This window comes from Calliphora vicina, chromosome 4 (genome assembly GCF_958450345.1).
Source record: "Calliphora vicina chromosome 4, idCalVici1.1, whole genome shotgun sequence".
NCBI classification, from domain to species: domain Eukaryota; kingdom Metazoa; phylum Arthropoda; class Insecta; order Diptera; family Calliphoridae; genus Calliphora; species Calliphora vicina.
The window spans coordinates 40,800,070-40,823,166 of NC_088783.1; the positions used below are offsets into that span (position 1 = coordinate 40,800,070).

At 29.2% G+C, this 23,097-nt stretch overlaps 1 protein-coding gene across 1 annotated transcript; it reads right to left on the bottom strand.

The window, feature by feature from the left end:
• Positions 1-47: 47 nt before the first annotated feature.
• Peritrophin-A (Peritrophin A) lies at positions 48-16,278 on the bottom strand. The gene is made up of 4 exons (XM_065507850.1): positions 15,937-16,278; positions 939-1,154; positions 669-863; positions 48-564 (listed from the first exon to the last, which is right to left on the bottom strand). Exons 1-4 carry the CDS (start codon positions 15,977-15,979, stop codon positions 338-340), a joined length of 681 nt encoding a protein of 226 aa, XP_065363922.1. The 5' UTR covers positions 15,980-16,278; the 3' UTR covers positions 48-337.
• Positions 16,279-23,097: the final 6,819 nt, after the last annotated feature.

The window sequence follows — 23,097 nt, forward strand, 5'->3', positions numbered from 1 at the left end:
ACAAATCATTCAAAATTGAAATTGAAAAACACTTTTTGAAACCATAATTTTTACTAATAAATAAAACATCATTTTTTTATTATTATGTATTGCCTATTTTTTCATATTTTTTTTAAAGATTTTTTTACAATTAGAACAAATATTTCAACAAAGTAATAAAAGGGCTTAACCAATAGGAATATATTTATTTATAAAAAAAACATACAAATTATAAACAATTGATAAACTATTTACACAAAAATAAAACGGAAAATATTTAAAGGACGTGCTGTATTTGAAATTTTAGAGAAAAAAGTAAAAGTTTTCAAAATTTATTTTAAATAAAAGAATAAAAGATTTATTTTCCAAAGCCACCACCACATTTGGCGTGAGCATATTCGGGATCCTCACAGGTTAAAGTGGTTTCGTCAAACACTTTATCTTCGCCACAGGTGATAAGACGTGGATGACCTTCGACACAGGTGATTAAACGATGACAGTCGCCGGGTACAGCGAAACGTGGGAAAGGCCAGAAACGGGCAGCAGGTCCATCAACTTTGGTTGGGCACTTGAAACCAACAACAGCTGAAATTGTTAAACAATTGGATAAATAATAAATATTTAATTTTATCAAAGGTTTATAAACAATTTTTTTATGGAAATTTTATTTTAAAAGTAATAACATTTACCTTCTGGATTACAAGATTCCAACAACTGATCGGGCCAGTTGCAACCATGTATACGTTCATCATAAGCCAAACCAGCATCACATTCCTGTTCAATGGGCTCACCATGGGCACATTTAATATAAGTGGTGGAACATTCTTTCGAAACGGGATAAATGCCAAATTGATACTCACAGCCAGGTGTTGAAATGGGTGTAGCTGCATAGGAATATTTATTTTATTTCATTGTTGTTATTAAGTCTGATTTTAAAATCATCTATTTTATCAACTTACGATCCCATTGTCTGCCTTTGCAGTCCACTGCCCAATTGTAGTTGCAATGATTGTGTACAGCACCTTTGCCATCGAATAACAAACCATTTTCACATGTTTCCAAAGTTATGGTGCCATTGGTGCATAAAAAGAATTGATCGCAGTGTTCGGTATGGGCATAAGCTTGAACGCCGTGCTTCTCGGGACACTGAACGGAATCGACGGGAACACAATGTACTGAGGGGATGAAATTGAAAAATATTTTATTATAATAACTTTTAATGTGCGTGATTTTAATATAGGAATTAGAAATTAAGCTGATCAAATCATCAGCTTATCTCCAGTTAAACAAAGGTATTTTAATAGGGTAAATGGGATTTGTTTACGATTGATTTCGGACCTATTTATCGAATTTTTTACTTTTAGTTATTTATTCTCTTCTATGGAGTACTAGTGAGGTGACATGCCTTGGAGAATGCTACTCACCGGAAGGCCGTTGAACGAGTTCTAAGGACTAATGGGATACTGATTACAGGCTCTGTAAGGTCTACCTCCTCTAAAGCACCTTTTACTATTTTAAACTGGTTACCAGTTGATTTGATGGTGATACAAATGGCTCTCAATACTGCTGTGAGACTAAATGCTTGCTGCTCATGGTCTGGCAAGGACCTTGCGCACTCTAAGGTTTCTAATTACTATCGATTAATGCATCGCAAAACCAATTTTTGACATGTATTTCCATATTAAATGCCAAATATGCCAAAAGGGGTGCGAGGATGGATGAGGAGAAGATCCATCCCTTTTCTGGTATTTCCCTTGCAAAATGTAAGAAGGTTGTACATCAGAGACTATATAAGACTGAACATAACAGGTGGACTAATGAATCCAACTGAGTCGACTTGGAATTCCGTCGTGAACAAATAAGGCTAATTGTTTCCTTTATTACAGGAAACTGTATAATTTTAACACATGCTAGAAGACTGGACCTACGGTATAACGAATACTGTAGAAGCTGTCGAAACGAAGAATGGGAAGAGACTGAGTCCCACCTATTCTGTCAATGCCCGGCTCTGACAAACTTAAGGGAACGTATCAATGGTGCCCAATTCCTATCAAGGATGAATCTTAGACGTATCCACTCCTTCATCAGAGAATCTGGTTGGTTTACCTTGGAAACAACGGATGTATTATAAATATTCTGATGCTTAGTACTTGGGAATCATAATGGTCTCTGTTTTGAATGGATGGAACCTAACATATGTAACCTAACCTGTCTATTAGAGTTGGGTTGTTCATGAACGAACTAGTTCAATTGAACAATTCAGTCAAATGAACAGTGTGATCAACTTGTTCTTTTTATTCACTTCATTCCTTTTGGTCGTTCGACACTACTGTATCTTTTGAAAACTCTTTTAAATGGGATTTATGTTGTTTGAATTTTATATAATTACCTTCTTTCCTTCACTAATAAAATCATTTAATAATAGGTCAATTTTCGTTTTGTTCACAGCAAAGACATTAACCGCGCAATTGTTCATTCACTTAGTTCAGTCAAACACCACAGAATAGAAATGAACAACTGAACAAAAAGAACAAACTTGTTCATTTATTTGTTCTGAATAGGGTTCCTAATTTCCCGGACTTTATTCTTTCCTGGGAGGAAGTTAAAAAATCGTTTCATTCCCGGGAATTTTTTAACACTAAATTAAACCAAAAACCAGAAATTTTTTTCGAATAAAGAATAAAATAAATGTTGGTCCATCATAGGGTTTCTAATTTAATAGTGGCATTTTATCGATATTGTTGCAGTCGTAGTTTTAATCAGTATAAAATCCATAAATTCTTTGTCTAACTAAACAATTTCAGAATTTCGACTATGTTAAATCTATAAAACTTGCGTAGATAGACATTTTTCATATCTGATTGTAGATAAACAAATTTGAACCACTATTATTGTTATTACTTTCTCTAGATATGAATAATATTCATTGAATATCCCTAAAAGTTAGGCATCTTAATAATTCATTTAAGAGTATAAACTTTGAATTAGATTCATTCTTATAACCAAATTTTACTGATGTGGCTTAAGTTGAGTGAAAAAAAAATTTGGCCATCGAAACGAATCTGAAAATTGTAACTTTTAGAAGAAAACTTATGAAGAAATTCCCGGCAAACATTTCCCGAAAATTATCCAAAAAAATATTCCCGGGAATTCCCGTGAATTTTTTCCCGCGTAGGAACCCTAGTTCTGCACAAAAATGACCAATCAGTAAAAAGAACGATTATGACCAACTCTACTATATATACGAAAAAATTACAGCGTAACTACAAAAGCCTTAAAGTCGATTTTAAGTCCATAAAGTTGACTATTATTTTAAATTTCGTACCATAAAACAAATTTCAAATATAATTAAATCCTTTTTCATTTTCAAATTCGATTTCCATTCAAAACCTGATAAAGACCCATTGCTGAGATTTCAGAGTATTAGGAGAGTTAAACATTTGAGGAATATGTAGTGGTGATATTACTTGGATCACCGGAGAGAAACTAAATGGAGCGAATATTGTAGGTGTTAAGGGAATTTTTTATGGATTTGTCTATTAATTTAAATATTTATAATGTATAGGAGAAAACTACAAGATGAAGCTAATTACTGCGAATGGAATAGGTGGAAATATAATTATATCTGCAAAAATGTAAACAATTTTTAATAATTCAAAATTTCATAGAAAATAATTTAGAAATTTTTTTTTAAATCTATTTACAAATATTTTTTAATTAAATTTTACAGTTACATATACATACATATAGACATTTCTGACTAAAATGCAAAATAAAAAAAAAAATTGTTTTTTAGAATCCCACAATTCCAAAATTTGGCATAGTTTTCAATGTTTCATATCCCGAGATACCTCTTTTTGGGGCCTTGAGACTCCTCCATGTCTTTCGTTGAATATTTTGATGTCAGTGTCCTTCAGTCCAAACATAGATTTTAGTCCATATAAAACATACGTATCAGAAATGATTGAAGAAATCATATCGAAAACCTATGACATGTTGTAGTTGTGATGAGTATTATTCCTTAAAGGATAAATACAAATGATTTAATATTCAAAAAGCTGGATTTGCAATGTAAGGTCAAGGGCTTTTCTATTTATACAGTAAACGGATACACATGAACAACATACATACATTTTATGTCTACATAGCTATCTCTTCGTGTGGCACCAGTTGGTTAAAAAAAAAACTAACCCACTAAATACACAATTAAACTTTGTCTCCACAAACAGGAACTTAAATATATATAGTATATATTTATGTGCAAAAGTTTTACATTCAACAAAAAATATCGGAAGTATGAACTTTTTTCCATAACATACATACACCATGAACAATAAATAAAAAACTGCTAACCAAAATAACAAATCATGATGATGATCGTCATCATCATCGTCTGCATCTTTTCACATTTCTTTAGTGTGAGTTTCCTTAATAAATCTGCATGTGAAAATACACGTACAGTGGAAATGTCATTCCATTGCACACGTTCATACATATTTCACATATTTATGTATCTTGATGACAGTATATCTACACAAACACCCAGACACTCTCTTCGATCGCTAGATTTTAAACGGGTTTGACGAAACTGCTCATCTTCACAACCGCTATTATCAAGTATTAAACAGTTATTTAATTTTATGTTTACAGTTAAATGCACGAAAAAGAAACCAGTTTGTTGTTGTTTTTTTTTCGTGTATTCAAAAGTGACGTAACAATTTGAAAATGCTATGTGGATTTTAGGAGGAAAAAAAATTTAACTGAAAACCATGAATGAAATTCATAAGTTACTTTTTAAAGTGAATTCATATGTTAATGTTGAAATTTCAATTTGGGGGAGTGTTCCTGTTGTGGAAGCTATGATGCAAAAAATCAGGAAAAACAGGCTTCTATTATATTCTTAAGGTACGGTCACACATGACAAATATTTACTCAAAAAGGCGTAACCACTTTTTAGCACAAATTTGTTTGACGTGTTTACTCTTACAAGTGTTTTGTAAGATCAAACAACATCAAATAAAATAAAACTAAATATTTGTTTTGAATTGTCATAAGTAAAGCGATTTTTTGACAATAAATAAAATAATTAAATTATATTTTATTTAGCGGTTACGTCTTTTTCATCAAATATTTTCTATGTGTGACCCTAGCTTTATTCAGTTATTATAGTGGCAGTTAACGATTTCAGAAACACTTTCCTTTTTATACCCATCACAAAAAAGATGGTGATGTGGGAAAATTGATTTTGTCACTCTGTTTGTAACACATCGAAATATATATATTCTGCGATTTAGCTACGACCTATCAAATATTGTAACTTTTTAATAGGAAGTAGATATCAAACTTTTCTCTATTTTATATAAGATTGAAAATACAATCCATACCTAGGGATTGTATTTTCAATTACTATCAATATATAAAATTTATTGATTTTTGTAGGCCACTTGCTCCCATTACAATTATGAACACATATAAATAAAAACCAACTCAGAATAATTACAGCTCTGACTGTGTAAAATTTCATTATGATATCTCAAATCGTTCACGAGCTAGGGAATTAAGAATGCAATACAAGAAAGGAATGCTTTGAAACTTCTAGAAACTTTGAAATAAACTTTCAAGATTATTTTGCAAAAAAAATTAAGTATACTTTCTCTGTCAAATATTATTCCATTTGAAACAAATTTGGGATTCTCAAATGTTAAGAATTTATTGACACTTGAGAAATGTTTTGTTTTCAAATAGAATCGAAACAATTATCTAAAAATTGTGATTTAAAGAAAATAAACGTGATATTTACAATCTGAATTCCATTTGAAAATTAGTTTTGTAAAAATATTGGTTATAAAGAATAAATTATTTTTTAGGTTAGAAATTTATTATTTTCAAATGCTTACCTAAACATTCTTAAAATAATAGTTTAACCGATTCGAAACGGTTAATTTGAATTATTTCCCCCACCTGGAAAAGGGGAAATTTCTCCACCAAAACCGAAAAGTTTTACTTTTTCTAATAAAAAGTTGATATGCTAGAGTGCAAGGCGTATTTAACAAGGTGACAGCAGTGGCGAATTGAAATAAATACAGGCGAATTCACTTATTTTTTATATATAGAGTTTGACATACGGGCGTACGGACGAATATTTTTTATATATGTAGTTTGACATTTGTGCGTGCTACTTCTATAATCAGCTGTGCTGACGATGGCACCTGATTAAATGCATCTTGCTAGAGTGGATTTTTTTAAGTACTCAGGCGACTTTTTTTAGTAAAAAGTGGGTCTGACTCAGGTGGCTTTATCAAGCTGTGAGTCAGACGAATTTTTCTAGTAAAAAGTCGCTGTAAGTCATACGACTTTTTCTGGTAAACATTTTCTCTGACTCCGACTTTTTCTAGTAAAAAGTAGCTTTGACACAGAAGGTTTTTTCTAGTAAAAAAGTAGCTTTGATTCAGAAGATTTTTTCTAATAAAAAGTTAATCTGGTTCAGACGACTTTTTCTAGTAAAAAGTTGTTTTGACTCAGACGACTTTTACTAGCAAAAAGTTGCTCTGACTCAAATGACTTTTTATTTTAGTAAAAAGTTGCTCTGAATCAGACGACTTTTTCAAGTAAAAAAATTCTGTGAGTGCGACGATTTTTTCTTGGAAAAAGTTTATCTGACTCAGACGAATTCACATTATTCTCAAATTGAAACAACTTTTAAGGAGAACTAATAAAACAGTCTATTTTTATATGGAAGACATGAAAAAAATCTCATTAATCTCTTCGGAATTAATTGTTTATCAAGCCATTCTTAAATAATTGAGTTTTATGAAGGGTTTGATTTCTAATTATTCTCAACTTAATATTAATCCTGAAGGTTTACTGTGTTTAACACATGGTTATTATTGGATGTAAATATGAGATGCTGAGAATTACTTCTTATTATAATATAAATTAATATAGATCTTTTTGAAAATATTTAAAAATAACTTATAATAAATAGCAAAATACGCAATTCTCAAAAAGACACTTAAATATTGTATTCGGGAGGTTTTTAAACAATTTTATAAATATAAAAACTGAATTTTTTAAATAACTTGAATAGCGTTTATTACCGCAAAAGCAATAAAATATGCATTTTAAATGAAGGGCAAACAATTATTAGTCATGGGAATTAATTTAGTTTTATATTAAACCGTTTGCAAAAAAATAAAAAACAAATAAATAAATACAATAAGTAAAAAATAAATAAAAAATAACTAGAGAATATTTATTGCAAAATAAGCTAAGCACACAAAACAAGTAATATATTTAATATTCTACACATCAGTCTATAACGAAAAATGTCATAAAATCGAAAATCTACAATATGGTTTTCAGTTTTTTTTTTAAATAACTTTCGGCACATAAAACACACATAAACATGAATATTTCCGACCAGAACACCATTTATGGTCAAGTGAATGCTATAACCATAAAAAATTATGGTTTAATGTTTGTGGTTCGTTGGTGTCTTTATTTATTTCAAAGTCTGGTGTTTCTACTTCTAAAAGAATTTCAAAATTGTCTGCATATGGCAACAAAGTTTATGGGAAAAAGTGAAATACATATTGTCATATTGTTAACACTTTTCTTTTCAAATTCATGTCTAATAAATGTAATAAATAATTGTTACTTGCTATAATACCTTAAAAAAAAACATTTAAATAAATAAGAAGTTGCTGTCTTTTTTAAAACAGACTTTAGTGAATACATTAAGTTAAAACATTCTAATATTTATTTAGTTTGTTTTATTTTTTTAATTTTGGCTGTGATTTTAGCTGTCACTGTTTTTTTTTATTTGTTTTAAAATCGAAAGGAAAAATCAAAGAAACCAGTCTTTTAGCATTTGAAAAAATCAAAAACTAGATTAAATTTAAAACACTAGAAACACAATAAACATTTTAAATTCGCGGCTCAAATTCATTCTGTAGCAACAAGTAAAGGCCGTTTAGAAAAAAATTAAAAATAAAACACCACCACAACTAAAGCAGCAGCATTTGAAACCAGATCATTCATTATTACTTTTAAGTATAGAAAAAAGTGGTTTAACATTTTTTGTTTTTTTATTTTTTCTTCCAAAGAACAATAACCAACTCAAAAAATTATGTAAAAATATAACCGCAGCTTGTTATTTTATTTTGTTTTTTTTTTTTAAAAAAAAGAAACAAGTTTGAATTTATTATTAACTAAAAAGCTTTTTATGGTTCATATAGATCAATTTATGTATTTGTTTTAACTCAACAGGCTTTTTTTATAACTATAGAGTGCCAATAAATAGAGAGTTTGATTTAGAATTATAACATTTTGAAATTTTCATTTAGAGCAATTAATTAAAAATCAAATTCAACTACAACTCAACACCTTTCGAATTAAGGGGTTTAGCTGGGGTTTTGGTTTTGTTTAACATGTAAAATGTAAAATGGTTTGTAATATAAGACCAGCAGCTGTCTGTGGTGGCGTTATTATTTTTTAATGGTTGAGCTCAAATCATAAAATGTATTAGAGAAAACAAAATACTTAAGCAACATACATGTAGTTATTTGTTACGAATTGTTGAATCAGAAAAAACTTATCTGAAAAGACTTGCTTAATTAAACTATTATTTGTTCGTTGAATTAGCTCTTGCCTTTGCTAGACATTGCATTGATGTCAGCAAAATAGGTTAGAGGGAGTAATATTTGAATTTCATTATGCATATTGTAAATACACACAATGATCATTTCAGCTGGGGATTGGTTTTACACATGGACAGTGAAACTTAGGAATTACACAGTGATACACATATTAATGAAAAAACAGTAAAAGAGATTTATTCGGCTGTGCCGAATCTTATATACCATTCACCAAATTATACTTCAAAATAAAAATGTTAAATATTTCTAGGTAAGCAAAATTTATTTTTTTTTACAGTTTTAAATTTAAAATTTTGTTTTTTTAATATTTAGCGAAAAAAAACTTTTGGTGAAAAAAAATCGAGTTAAAAAATATTTTATCCGATTTTGACCCATTATAGGTCCAACTTACTATGGTTTAATATACGTCATTGCAAAGGTCTTTGAAATATATATCATTAAATATCCATATTGTCTATATTAATGACTTTGTAATCCAGATATAGGTCAAAATAGGTCAAAAATCAAGGTTGTCCTGGTTTTTTCCTCATATGTCAGCTATTTATGGACCGATTTTGCTGATTTTAAATAGCAAACTTCTCGAAAGCATGTCTGACATAATTATTGAAGATTTAAATCCCGAAGATATCTGGGGTCTTCAGAAATTTGATTTCAACAGACAGACGGACATGTCTTAATCGACTCCGCTATCTATAATGATCCAGAATATATATACTTTATAGGGTCGGAAATGAAAAATGTAGAAATTACAAATGGAATGACAAAACTGTATATACCTTTCTCACGAAGGTGAAGGGTATAATAACGGTATTCTTAAAGTAACAACTTTTAAACGGAATAATTGCGGCATTCCCACGGTCTACTATTTGGTCATATTGTCATAATGTCCTAATATATTATGACAGTTTTAACAAATTTTTGTTGTGTTTCAAACTAAAAAATTCTAAACTAATAAGACTATTTGAACCATAGACAACAACTAGATAGGTAACTGAGAGCCAAAAATCTAAGTCTGTTGTCAAAAACCTAATTCATGAGAATATATTGCATGTATTTTGTTATTGTATCACCCGTATGTGTGAAAGTAATTTTTCCATATATGTTACTCTCTCCTTCCGTTCTATGTGTTTATTCTATGATTTGAACTATGTTTATTGTTTTGTCATAAAATAATACTTTTTTTTTGATTAAAACACAACATGATAATATGACTAATAGCAGACCGTGTGAATACCCCAAATGTTTCTAATAATCAGTTGGAAAATGATAGCTAACAATACAGTCAGCTATGTTTTTTTGAAAAAAAGAACATTTGTATGAAAAAATCGAAAACCATGTTATCACAAATAGATTTTTATTTACTTACATGTTTTGGAAAGCTACTTTAGAATGCATTTTCACTAAAATATAACAAAAATAGAAGATGAAAAACGTTTAAAAATTTGAGTTTTTGAAGCTTAAACGACTGTAATTAAGTAAATTTCTAACCTATTCTTCTATTGGAAAGGTAAATCATATATCTTTTAAATAAAATAAACAATTTTAAAATGAATTTCAAAACAAAATACCAATCGAAGTTATCAAGAAAGACTATAAGTACTTCCGAACTTTATGGACTTCAATAAAACAGAATTGCTATACGAGAACCCATTCATATTTTTGATATAGCAAGGTGTTACACAGGTCAACAGCAAAAAAAGGCTTCACTAACGAATATATAGATTTGATGCATCATGGTTACTTACCTAAATACAAAAATGGTACAATTTTTTAATTCTATGGATAGATTTGTTTTTTAACAAAAATCCAAAAAAAATTAGAGGCTTTTTAAACCACTACACAATTTTCATATATTGTGGTTCCAGTAGTACAAATATGGTTCAAATTTTAAATTCTATGCAAATTTTTTTTTTTTAATTGCGAAGTTTTGTAGATTTTTCTCCACATAATTTATGATAACTCAAAATGTAATAAACCTGAACCATTTGCCGTTTTCGATTTTTCATGAGTTTTTTAAAACAGAAAAATTTGTTATTTTCACGTAAAAAATATAGTTTTTACTTCAATTTGTTATTATAACTCCGAAACTACTGAGCCGATTAAAACGCAATATATAAACACATTAACAGGTTATGTAAATTTTAACTTTTCCAAGTTTATTTCAGTAATATCGGACTAACCCTTTTTGAGTTATCATAAATTATGTAGAGAAAAATCTACAAAAATTCGCAATTTTAGAAAAAAAAAATTTGCATAGAATTTAAAATTTGAACCATATTTGTACTACTGGAACCACAATATATGAAAATTGTGTAGTGGTTTAAAAAGCCTCTAATTTTTTTTGGATTTTGTTGCCCTGTGTTATCAAAAGCTTTTTAAAGACGAAAATTCGAATGAAACTAAATGTAATTATTGCGCACATAACATCAAGAATTCTGGTTTATGTTTTGTAATTAAAGAGTTATAATTAGTGGTTGTTTTTTTAAAATTTCTTATAACATTTATGTCTGTACAAGGTTTTCTAGACTACTTTTCCTTAATACTGTGATATTAGTTGTTTATTTATTAAATTTGTTAGATGTTAATTGCTGTAATAGTGTAACTAATTATTTCATAAAGGTTTCAATCATAGACAAATACACATAGATCGGAAACTCTGCTTTCAAAGACCTAACTCAGTTGTCAAACACCTAAGTGATGATAATGTATTAGTAAAAAAAACTATGTGAAAACAAAAACAACACTCGTATGCAGTGTTGCCATATATTTTTTGAAGAAAACTTTTTATTTCTAAAAAAAACTTTTTTTTCAACAAAAAAACTTTTTTAAGTACATACTAAAATTACAAAACCCAATTCGTACATATACATATGTAATCAAACTGAGATAATTTATGTGAATTTAGTGCTGGAGACATATATTCAAATCAATCTCCCCCTTTAGTGAATGAATTTGGGGACTATCATTTTGAAATTATCGGTTCAACTTATTAATATCAATTTTCCAAAAAAAACTTTTTTTTAAAAAAATAAAACTTTTTGCGTTTCAAAAACCTTGAAAAAAAGGGAAAACTTGGCATATGGTAACACTGCTCGTATGTGTGATTATTCTGAGTTTTTTTCTACTTTCCGCTCTATGTGTATTTCTCTATGGTTTCAATATAGATTTTTAAAAAATTTAAATTCTCTGCGAGTTGTTAAGTTTCCCTAATATTGTATATTTTTCAAAAATATATATAACTTTTGAAAATCATAAAATTCATGGAATACTTTTTTTAAAAATATTTTTTATTATTGAGTTTTTGCAAAGATACACATTTTTCAAATTGAAATTAAATTTTTATTTATGAATATTTTTAATGATATTTACAGTTATATAGATTTTTGTATTGAAAATGGAAAAATAAAAACAAATTTTGAAATTTGCAATCAGGAATCCGGCAATTCCCAAAAAGTGAAAAATTCCAAAAATCAGATTTTTAGTTTTCTGGCTATAATAAACATACCAGGGGCGGAGTTATCGGAACCCTTAATAAAACAATTAAGAACATATTTGGCCATCTAAGATGGGTTACTATTATCGCATAGTCGATACGATTTGAGAATTTTTGCCCTATAGTTGAATTTTATATAAAAAATAGGCGTTTTGTGGATGGATCTGGTACCCTCGGAATCAACCATTTTTAAATTTGTTTTCATTTAAAATATTTAAAGTAAAGTTAGCTTTTCAAAAAGTATAAATTCCTAATACATTTTCATAGAAATGTTTTTAGATAACTTAAAAAGAAAAAAAATACTTTTTTTACCAAAAATTTGAGAAAAAAATTTTAAATTTTTAAATTCAAATGCATATAAATTTGGAGTCAGTCGGCTGTGCCAAATCTTATATACCCTTCACCAAATTATACTTCAAAATAAAAATTTTAAATAGTTTTAGGTAAACAAAATTTTTTTTCCAAAGTTGATTTTTAATTTTTTGGAAAATTTTTTTTTTCGAATAGTTTGTTTTAATTTTTAAATTTAAATTTTTTTTTTAATATTAAGCGAAAAAAAAATGTTGGTAACAAAAAAAAAATCGGGTTAAAAAATATTTTTTAACTTATGATCAAGATGATCTTATAACGTCATTGCAAAGGACTTTGAAATATCTATCATTAGATATCCATATTGTCTATATTAATGACTTAGTAATCCAGATATAGGTACAACAATAGGTCAAAAAACGAGGTTGTCCTGGTTTTTTCCTTATATCTCAGCCATTTGTGGACCAATTTTCTCGATTTTAAATAGTCGGAAGAATTCCAGAGATATTGATGTATGAATCGTGTATGTAAGTTATTTGGGGGCTTCAGAAAGTTGATTTCAACAGACAGACAGACGGACATGGTTTAATTGACTCCGCTATCTATAAGAATCCAGAATATACATATATACTTTATAGGGTCGGAAATGAAAAATGTAGAAATTACAAAAGGAATGACAAACTTACTTATATATACCCTTCTCACGAAGTGTATAATAAATGCCTGGACTTTGCAAGACGATATATTGATTCGTCAATGGAGCAGTAGGACAAAGTGTTGTGGAGCGATGAAAGCTAATTTAATTTAACCATCGCTTTACCCATACCCACCGGGTAACCATTACGGATTTAGTAGTTTAATATTTTTTTTTAATTTTGTTTCGATTTAAATGAAATTAAGACGCTCTGAACAAATTTTAGAGGTCTGTAGAATGTATTAAAATCATTTCAAACTTTTTATGAGTTTTTTTTATTTTTAAAAATTTGTTCGTCGCATATATGTATAAAAGTGCAGTACCACCCGGGTGGATATTGGTAAACCATGTACATAAAAAAACCTTTGGTAAATTGGCTCAGATGGCCACCAAAACAATGATATTCTCCTAGATGTTAATTACTAACAATCAAATAGAAATAATATTCATATAAGATCATTTATCTATCTACATATATACAAATTAAATGGTCCATGTATGTAATGGCATCACTTGAGAACGGCTGATTTTTTTTATTCGATTCGAAATATTCAGGATATGGTTTGTAAAGAAAAAAATTCAAAAATTCCGTGTAAAACAGATTTTTTTTTAGTCCAGTCAACTTTAATAAAAAAGCTCCCAAAAGTATGCAGTACAAATTTAGATATTTTATTTGCAAATAAATAAGAAAGGCAGGTGTATGTAGGTTGGAGAAACTTCAAGAACTGACATTAGTAAATAATGATCAACTAGTATTTTAATAATGATCTTTCTCCCGTATGAATGCCATTAAATATATTAAGATATTATAACAACACATGCTACCCCATTTTCGTGAAAAATGGCCCCTGGTAGTATATTTTAATACGCAATGACCCTAAACACAAGTCGCTTAGCAAGCAAAACTTTTTAAGCAACAATTATGTGCAATTTTGGATCAATCCCCCGATTTCAATCCCATAGAAAATCTATGGGAGAGATTGGGAAGTTAAGAAAAAAAACCCTCAAATTAAAAAGAATGCGAAACAATATTAAAATCAGAATGGGAAAAATATCTCTCGATACTATTATATCTCAAGATTAAAGACGGTAATTGCAAATAATGGATTTGTCAGGCATTTAAGCTAAAATTATTTTTGCAACGTTACTTGGCACACCTATGAAATTTTAACAGATTATGTAAACGATCCTCAAATATCGATTTGCATTAAAAAATTTAATCGAATATATTGTCGCTTAAGATATTTTTGCTGTTAAGGCTCGATATAAATAAAACGTTTTAAACATTTATACACACAAATGTATACATTATATCCTTTGATGGATATATCTTAAAAACAGTGTGATAAAGTAGCCGCCTAGGCCTACAACTACAATAATTTACTTTAATTTTTGTTTGTTTTCTGTAGCACAGTGTAAGTGTAACTTATATAACTTAACTGATCTTAAAAAAAATAATTATTACAAAATTTTGGGAGCAATATTGATAACGAACATCATATGTGTGCATAATTATTTTTGAATTTAGATACAAAATTAGGAAAACAAAAACAAAAGACTTAGACGGCAAACATATTAGAATTTATCAGTTGATCTTTAAACAAAAGACGTAAGCACCGAACTTGTTAGATACTAGTGTGAGTTGAAGCCAGTTTTAGAATTAGTTTAAAACCAGGGGACGGACGATGACTTAATTGATAAATTAAAGTGTGCAAATAAGATAAGATCATATTATTTATATACAGTGAGCCTCAAAAGTGAGTATACACCAAAAATTATTTGATTTTTTTAAGATAATGAAAATCCTAAAATCGGTTTGTTGGAGATTGGGTTGAATAATAGATTCGGTTTTAAAAAAAAGATTTAAGTCGGACTATAATGATTTTCATGATCTTAAAAAAATCAAAAAACTCGCTCGTGTTTACTCACTTTTGAGGCTGTGTGTACATATATTAATATTTAAGTATTTATTAATTTCGGTCAGCAATTAAATACTAGAGATGTAATATAAAACAAAGAAACTGAACAATAATTCATCTGGTTTCCTAATTAACCAATTCCAAAAAAATGTATTTTCAATTTATTAAAATTTCGATCACTAAAAAATGTCTTAATTTAATTCAGTTTGTATGCAAAGAAATCTGGAATTTCCATAAATTTTTTCGTAAATATTCATTATTTTACAATTGTAAACACAAAACAAAAAAATAGAATGTTTAATTTCAAAAAAGAAAAAAAAAACTTAAAAAATGTAAGCAGTTTTTTTTCATTATAAATACCCCGCCTTCTTGCAGTGCAGCTAACAATCTAATTTCAAACGCAAAAACCAAAAAGAATATGTAATAAATATAAAAAAATAAATGCATAATAATGTTAGCTTGAAAGTAGGTAACTTAACAATTGATATGATTCGGTAATTGATTGTTAGTACAAAAACCACAAAAAAAAACAAAACTTAAAACAAAAAAAAAAAGAATTGCTAACACAGTTAACCAATATATAGTACTACTGGCTACTACAGCAACAGTTACTGCTGGCTGCCACACAATATTGGCATAATTAAGTCATAAATATATATTTTTTTTTGAATGGAATCGTTCGTTTTGGTGCGGTGCGGTTGCTGAGCCGTCTAGTACGAGTAATTTTGAAAGTAAAACTCTAAGTCAATTGCCTTAAACCAATTGACCATAACACAACTAGTATTAAATTCTTTTTAATATTTTTCCAATCTTTTTCAATTTAATAATAAAAACTAAAGTTGCCATATAAGAGTTTCTGATTGTGTGAGTATTGATTGTACTTACCATAAGAGACCATAAGGGCCAAAACAATAAATTTAAAAGCCATATTAAGCTTGAATTCTTTTTTTTCTTTCTTTATGAAATTAAAAGTTTATTGCGTTAAACAATTGAAACCGTTTTTATAATATTTTTTGTTTGATTCAAAATTTGCATACGTTTACACGAAAAGTCAGTAACAAAATTTGTTTTAATAGTATTGGTGGTAGCAGTAGCAGCAGTTACCGTTTCTTGTTGGCGAACGTTTTTCGATAGAGCGTGTTAGTGTTGTGTGTTTTTTATTTGTTTATTTTACTTCCGTGCGAAAAAGTACGTTTTAACGGTTACACGTTCCAAACTTAACTAAACATTGTTTTTAACTAAATAAAGTTTGCAAAGCTTGTCATTTGCCTGTGTACGAGTACTTTATACGCTTTTTGTTTGTTTTTTGTTTATTTCTCTGTGTTTTTGTTGCTGTTGTTGTTATTTATTTGAATTCTCCCCTCTATAAATTCCAACGAATTATACGAAATATTTTATTGGTTTTTGTTTCAATTTAAAATTCATACTTTGCACAAATGCTCGCTAGCTAGCTGGCTGTCTTATTATTATTATTAGCGTATGTGTTTGGAAATCACATTGTTGTTTTGTGTATCTTAAATCCACAATTTAAATGTTTAGTTTAGGAAATCTGTTGGTACTTTAAGCCAAAGGTACCTTATTAAACTGTAAAGCTTTTCGATAAGGGATGAGGTGATATTAAAAACTTAAACAAATGTATAACATATCAATAAATGTAACCTCATCCTTTATCACAACTTTAAATTTTAAACCTTTAATTCTGATTTGTTAAATATTTCACAATTTATCAAAAATATTCTGCTCAAAATTAAAATAAATTCAAATTCAGTGAATCATCTAGTTTTAGTAGTTTCTAAAGCGATTTTAAATTTGAAAAAAGATATGAAAATAAAATCTTTTGGAAATTAAAATATTGTTACGTTTTAACCTTTTCAAAACGTTGGTTTATTTCCTTTAAATAAACCGAATACTTTTGATTGCAAATCAAAGCCGTTTAGTAGTTTGAAAATTGTAACAACTCTTTATTTATTTAAAATGTACAACAACCACAGAATTAAATAGTCACTCAATGTTTTTTTTAATACACGTTTATAAATTCGCAGAAATACAGACACAATTTATAATGTACACGAATTCACTTGAAAAACACAGCACACTTTAAGGCACTCAGTTGATGTTTATTCGAAAAGCGTCTCTGATAAACTCACTAACGACTGCAACCTCTGCCACTATTTATAACACTGCCATCTGCACTCTAGATTGCTCTTTAACTATCATAGCTCGTATATTCTAGAGCATTCTAATACATACGCCATCTGTGGTGTACATTCTACAATGTTCGTTAACTGAATATTCGAATTCGAATATACGGTCGCAGCAAACAGCGTTGCTATACTCACGATCAATGGTCAACTGAAAGCTTTTATTTAATAATGCCCACAGATATGTTACAGTTTGACTGCCATTTGAAAGCATTATGCAACTTTTAAGTCAGCCGTTAAAATCGTTATATTTGAATTCAAGTACAATTTCGTAACAATATTGTATAAACTAAACCGACATTGCAAAATCGAAAAGTCTTTGGGTCAGTTTGACACCTTAAGGTGTCCCATTTTTCTCTTTATGATGGAGCTATAACCGGGATCACTCATATAACTTCTGTGGATCTTATGGCCAAAAACATATGAAGCCGATGAAACTTCGGCCGTTCAACAACATTGATTACTGCACTCCTAGACCATTCTTCGACAAGGACTTTAATGTGTCGATCAAGGATGGAATTACTGATTTATATTGCACATACTGATACGTGTGTGTCTTTTAGACCACCGAAGCTGTGGTCAGTGTTCTTCAGGCTGAGATCTTTGAGTGGCCGCAAACTGACTGATATTCAGATTTACACAGACATATAGGGCGCCATGACTAACCGACATCTAATCTAGTTGTAAAATTCCATGCATCTACTACGGCATGTGGTTACAGCCATAGAGAAACATAGAGCGGAAACTAGAAAAAAACTCAAACAAAAAAATTACTTAAAATAATCACACATACGAGTGTTGTTTTTGTTTTCACATAGTTTTTTCTACTAATACATTCTCACCACTTAGGTTTCTGACAACTGAGTTAGGTCTTTGACAGCAGAGTTTCCGTTCTATGTATATTCTCTATGGTTACAGCTATCACAGGTCACTGACTGATCGGAAATTGACTTTTGTAGGAGTTGTCATGTTAAAGTATAGGATAAGACTATGAAGCATCTCCTCTACCGCTGCCCGAAGATTGGAAATTCTGGGAGAATGGTTCCTGCACGACCTTACGAATCTGGCGGTGACGGACCTCATAAGGCTGGATCATTTAATACTTACGAACCAAATTTGACTCAAATTGTCACGATCCAGGCCTTCAGTGACCCCATTGTAGTGTCAAATACGACACAAAATGTCATGTTAAAGTCACATGTCTCTTTCATAACACAGGTCAACAAAATCGAAGAATTTTTAGAGGCTTTTTAAACCACTACTACTATTGTGGTTCTAGTAGTACAAATATGGTACAAATTTTAAATTCTATGGAGAAGTTTTTTTTAAATTTTTTTTTCTAAAATTGAGAATTTTTTTAGATGTTTCTACACATAATTTATGATAACTCAAAAAGGGTTAGTCCGATAATATTGAAGTAAATTTAGAAAAGTTAAAATTTACATAACCTTCAATCAGTTTATATATTGCGTTTTAATCGGTTAAGTAGTTTCGGAGTTATAATAACAAATTGAAGCGAAAACAAGTAAGGAAGTATGGTCGGTCAAGTCCGACCATATAATACCCTACACTAAGTAAAAGGGCAAAAACATTTTTCTTTTAAAATTTCAATAATTTATATTTTTGAGTGATTTTTGGAAGTGGGCCTTATATGGGGGCTATGACCAATTACGGACTGATCACCATGAAATTAGGTCGTGTGATTTATGTCTATATTAAAGTTACCTATGTTGAATTTTGTGTGTATACTAACATTTTTAAGCGATTTATGCACGTTAAAGTGATTTTCGGAAGCTGGTCTATATGGGAGCTATGACTAATTATTGACCGATCGTAACAAAATTTGGTGACATGAGTTTTGTGTATATAAAACTTATTTGGAGCGGAATTTGTGGAGATACATATATAAATTAAACATTTATGACCGATAAAGTCCAATTTCTGAGGGACATTTGTATGGGGGCTAGGTGAAATAATGGACCGATTTCAGCCAGTTTCAATAGGCTTGGTCCTTGAGCCGAAAAAACAATATGTACCAAATTTCATCGAAATATATTCAAAATTGCGACCTGTACTCTGCGCACAAGGTTTACATGGACAGCCAGCCAGCCGACCAGACGGGCGGACGGACATCGTTTAATCGACTCAGAAAGTGATTCTAAGTCGATCGGTATACTTTAAGGTGGGTGTTAGACTAATATTTTTGGGCGTTACAAACATCTGCACAAACGCATTATACCCTCCCCACTATGGTGGTGTAGGGTATAAATATATTTTTTACGTGAAAATATTAAATGTTTGTGTTTTCAAAAACTCATGAAAAATCGAAAACGGCAGACATTTTCAGGTTTATTACTTTGTCGCAAAGCCGCATATAATAACAACAAAATGAGATATCGAAAATAAAAATCGATTGATTCTTTTTGAATTTATTCACAATTAAATGAATTCGCTCATTTTCACAAAATTTAACTTTTCTGTTTGATATACATACAGATTCGATTGATTGAATTTTGAAAACATTTTATATTACATATATATTGCATTTTAATCGGCTCAGTAGTTTCGGAGTTATAATAACAAATTGAAGCAAAAAATATATTTTTTATGTAAAAATATCCAATTTTTTTTATTTTAAAAATATTATGAAAAATTGAAAACGGCAGAAATTGTTTAGATTTATAGCTTTATCGCAAAGCCACATGTAATAGGAACAAAATGAGATATCGATCATAAAAATCCATGGATTATTTTCGAATTTATTCATAATTAAGTGAATTCACTTATTTTCAGAAAATTGTATGTGCGTACAAGAGTGTACTTTGAGTGTACATTTTACATGTGTTTTGTTTTTGTTAAAATTTTTGTTACAATAACAAAACACATGTAAATTTTACACTCAAGTACTTCGAATCGTCTTTCCTTCCTATTTGTTTTATAAGATTAACCTATACAAACATTTTAATTGAAATGTTTTAAAGAGAAAATAAATGATGCAATATCAAATTTATTGACAGATAGATGGAACAAATTTTAAATTAAATTGGTTATGATTAAACGACAATAATCGATCTGAAATTTTATAAAAATACATGAAAAAGTATTGCTCGATTTATCGAAATTTTATGTTTAACGAAAATACTGTATTTAGAAAATTTTGTAGGATTGAGGAGATCAACTTTGTAGGAGTCACCCACTGGTCCACATTCCAACCACGAACACATATAAAGTCTACTTCAACTCATACTTTTGTAAAATTTCATTAAGATATCACCCATAGAAAAACATAGAGCGGAAACTAGGAAAAAACTCAAACAAAAAAATAATCACACATACGAGTGTTGTTTTTGTTTTCACATAGTTTTTTTTACTAATACATTCTCACCACTTAGGTTTTTGACAACTGAGTTAGGTCTTTGACAGGACAGTTTCCGCTCTATGTTTATTCTCTATGATATCACCAATCGTTCACAAGCTACTGAAGTATTTCAAAAATAAAATTTTTCTAAACTAAATTTTTTCTTACGTAGACTGATTATGAATTGAATATATTGTTTTACCTCCAGTAACACGGAGGCTTTTTATGTGTTAACTAATAGTTATACTGACAGATTTCATACAAACATTATTTTAACCGACAGTATAACTATTAGTTAAGGCATTGTGTTAATGGGGGTTAAAGTATAAAATTTGTTTAAATTTTAAAATTGTAATATTTGACCTTGACTTTATTACGTTTTTTTAAAAATCTCCTCAAAAAGTACTAAGTACGTTTTAATTACCAAAAATATTAATTTGAATACAATTTTCGTACCGTCTCTTAACAACAAATACAAAACATATAAAATAAAAAGCTTAACATCCAATTGGTATGATTGAAAGTAAAAGCTTTTTAAACAATTTGAAGGTTTTCTTAACTCTGGTTGGCATTCTTGAGGTATTTCTTCTATACAGCATGTTGCATGTGCAATGAGAGTGAAAACATGTTCGATTGCTACGCATGTGTAGAAAAAAAAATGCTGTTAAAGTGTTGGAGTGGCATAATATAAGTTGCATGGTTGGTAGTAGGACGTACTGTTATTTATTACCATCAGCACACATTTTTTGTATTTCTTTTAAAGGTTGCAGTGATTATCTAGCCTGAGGTAATGGGTTGGTCGGTCGTTTTGTTTGGTTTGGTTGGCTGTCTGGTTACTCATTCATTAATTTACTCATTCACCTATTGCAAAATAATGAAATGAAATGATATCAAAGTAATGGCCAAGTTGTAGCTGCTGTTATTGTTGTTGTTGTTTGTATTTCATAGTTTCTTTGTTTTGTTTAATTTTTATTAAAGTACTACTACTGATACTTAAATATTTGCCAGTACATTGTGTTTGAACATGACTTCATATTTATGCTTGTAAATATGTTTAGCTGGAAGTTTGATTGACATATATTGTGTATTTTTATGTATCAACATTTTGTGCACAAACCCATGCACATATGTATAACGATCATGTTACATAATTTTGTTGATAAATTGGCTTTTAACTATAAAGCTTTAAATACATATTTTGCTGTACCAATAAATACATATTATAGTTTAGGTTTTTATATGTAGCTGCAATGAATGATTGCTTTACTGGCTTACACTGATTTGTAAATCGAAAGAGTAATTGATTCAAATATTATCTGCGTTTCACACATGTGTGTTTACATCCGATTTTTTATTCGTTTGTTTTTGCTTTCGTGAACATTAAAGCCAACAACAGATTAGGTTTTTGTGCAAAGCAATATTTCGAAATAAATTGTAATTGTATAGTTTAATTCAGTCATGCCCAAGCCCTATACTCTTGGTACTCTTTTGTTTTTGTAATTGCTCTTAGCTATAGGCTGTGTGTTTTGTATACTCACTAGAGCACTCAGCACTAGCATTACAAAATACACAAACAACTTTGTCTTATTATTTTTTTTGTCGTTCTTCACTGAATATACGCATGTTGAAAGCAACAACACTTTCGTATGCTTTGCTGGTAAACATTGACGACTGCGATCATCCATGTAGATTTTGTTTTTGTTTATCGTATGATATTTTAAAAATGTGTGTGTTGAAAGTGAGTTTTTTTTTCTTTTTTCTTTGTATGAATTGGTTTTAGCAACAACAAATATTGAATAAAAAGTAGCTTTTCTTTAAATGTATTGGTGTTTACTCTTCCATAAGGAACTTGTGGGCACCCCTGGTTTAATTGGTTTCAACACGACTATCCCATTTGACACATGAGCTTTTATATGGGATTTTAAATGCAGCATTAAAGCTTTAATACTATGGAGCCAAATGTATTTAGTGTGTTACAGTGAAGGCTGTTGTTATAGATATGGTTTCAATAAAAAAACACAATTATCGTTATTTCGATAGGTATAATTTGGCGGGTGTTGTATTTGCTATAATTTCGGTAATGTTAACGACATTTTTCTGTAATGTTATGTGTATTTCAATAGTTATATAACTGATTTTAAAGAACTTGTGCAAATGTCGTACATGACCTAAAAATGTATCAATTTTTATCTCTTTGTCACACTTTTCGGTTTGATGTTAGAAAAATCTGTATTTTTTGATTTTCCAAATTTAAAAAGATATTTTAGTAAAATTAAATAATTTTATAAAATTTTGGGATTTACCTTAAAAACAAAAAAAAAAATTCATATGGTGATTTTTAAAATTTGAATTAATGTAAAATTTTAACAATTAAAGATATCATAACAAAATTTGGAACCAATATAGGCTCAAATGTCCTTAAATCAATGGCATTAAAATTTTTTTCAAATACCGAAATTCCTAAAACGAGGAAAATGTGTTCCAAAA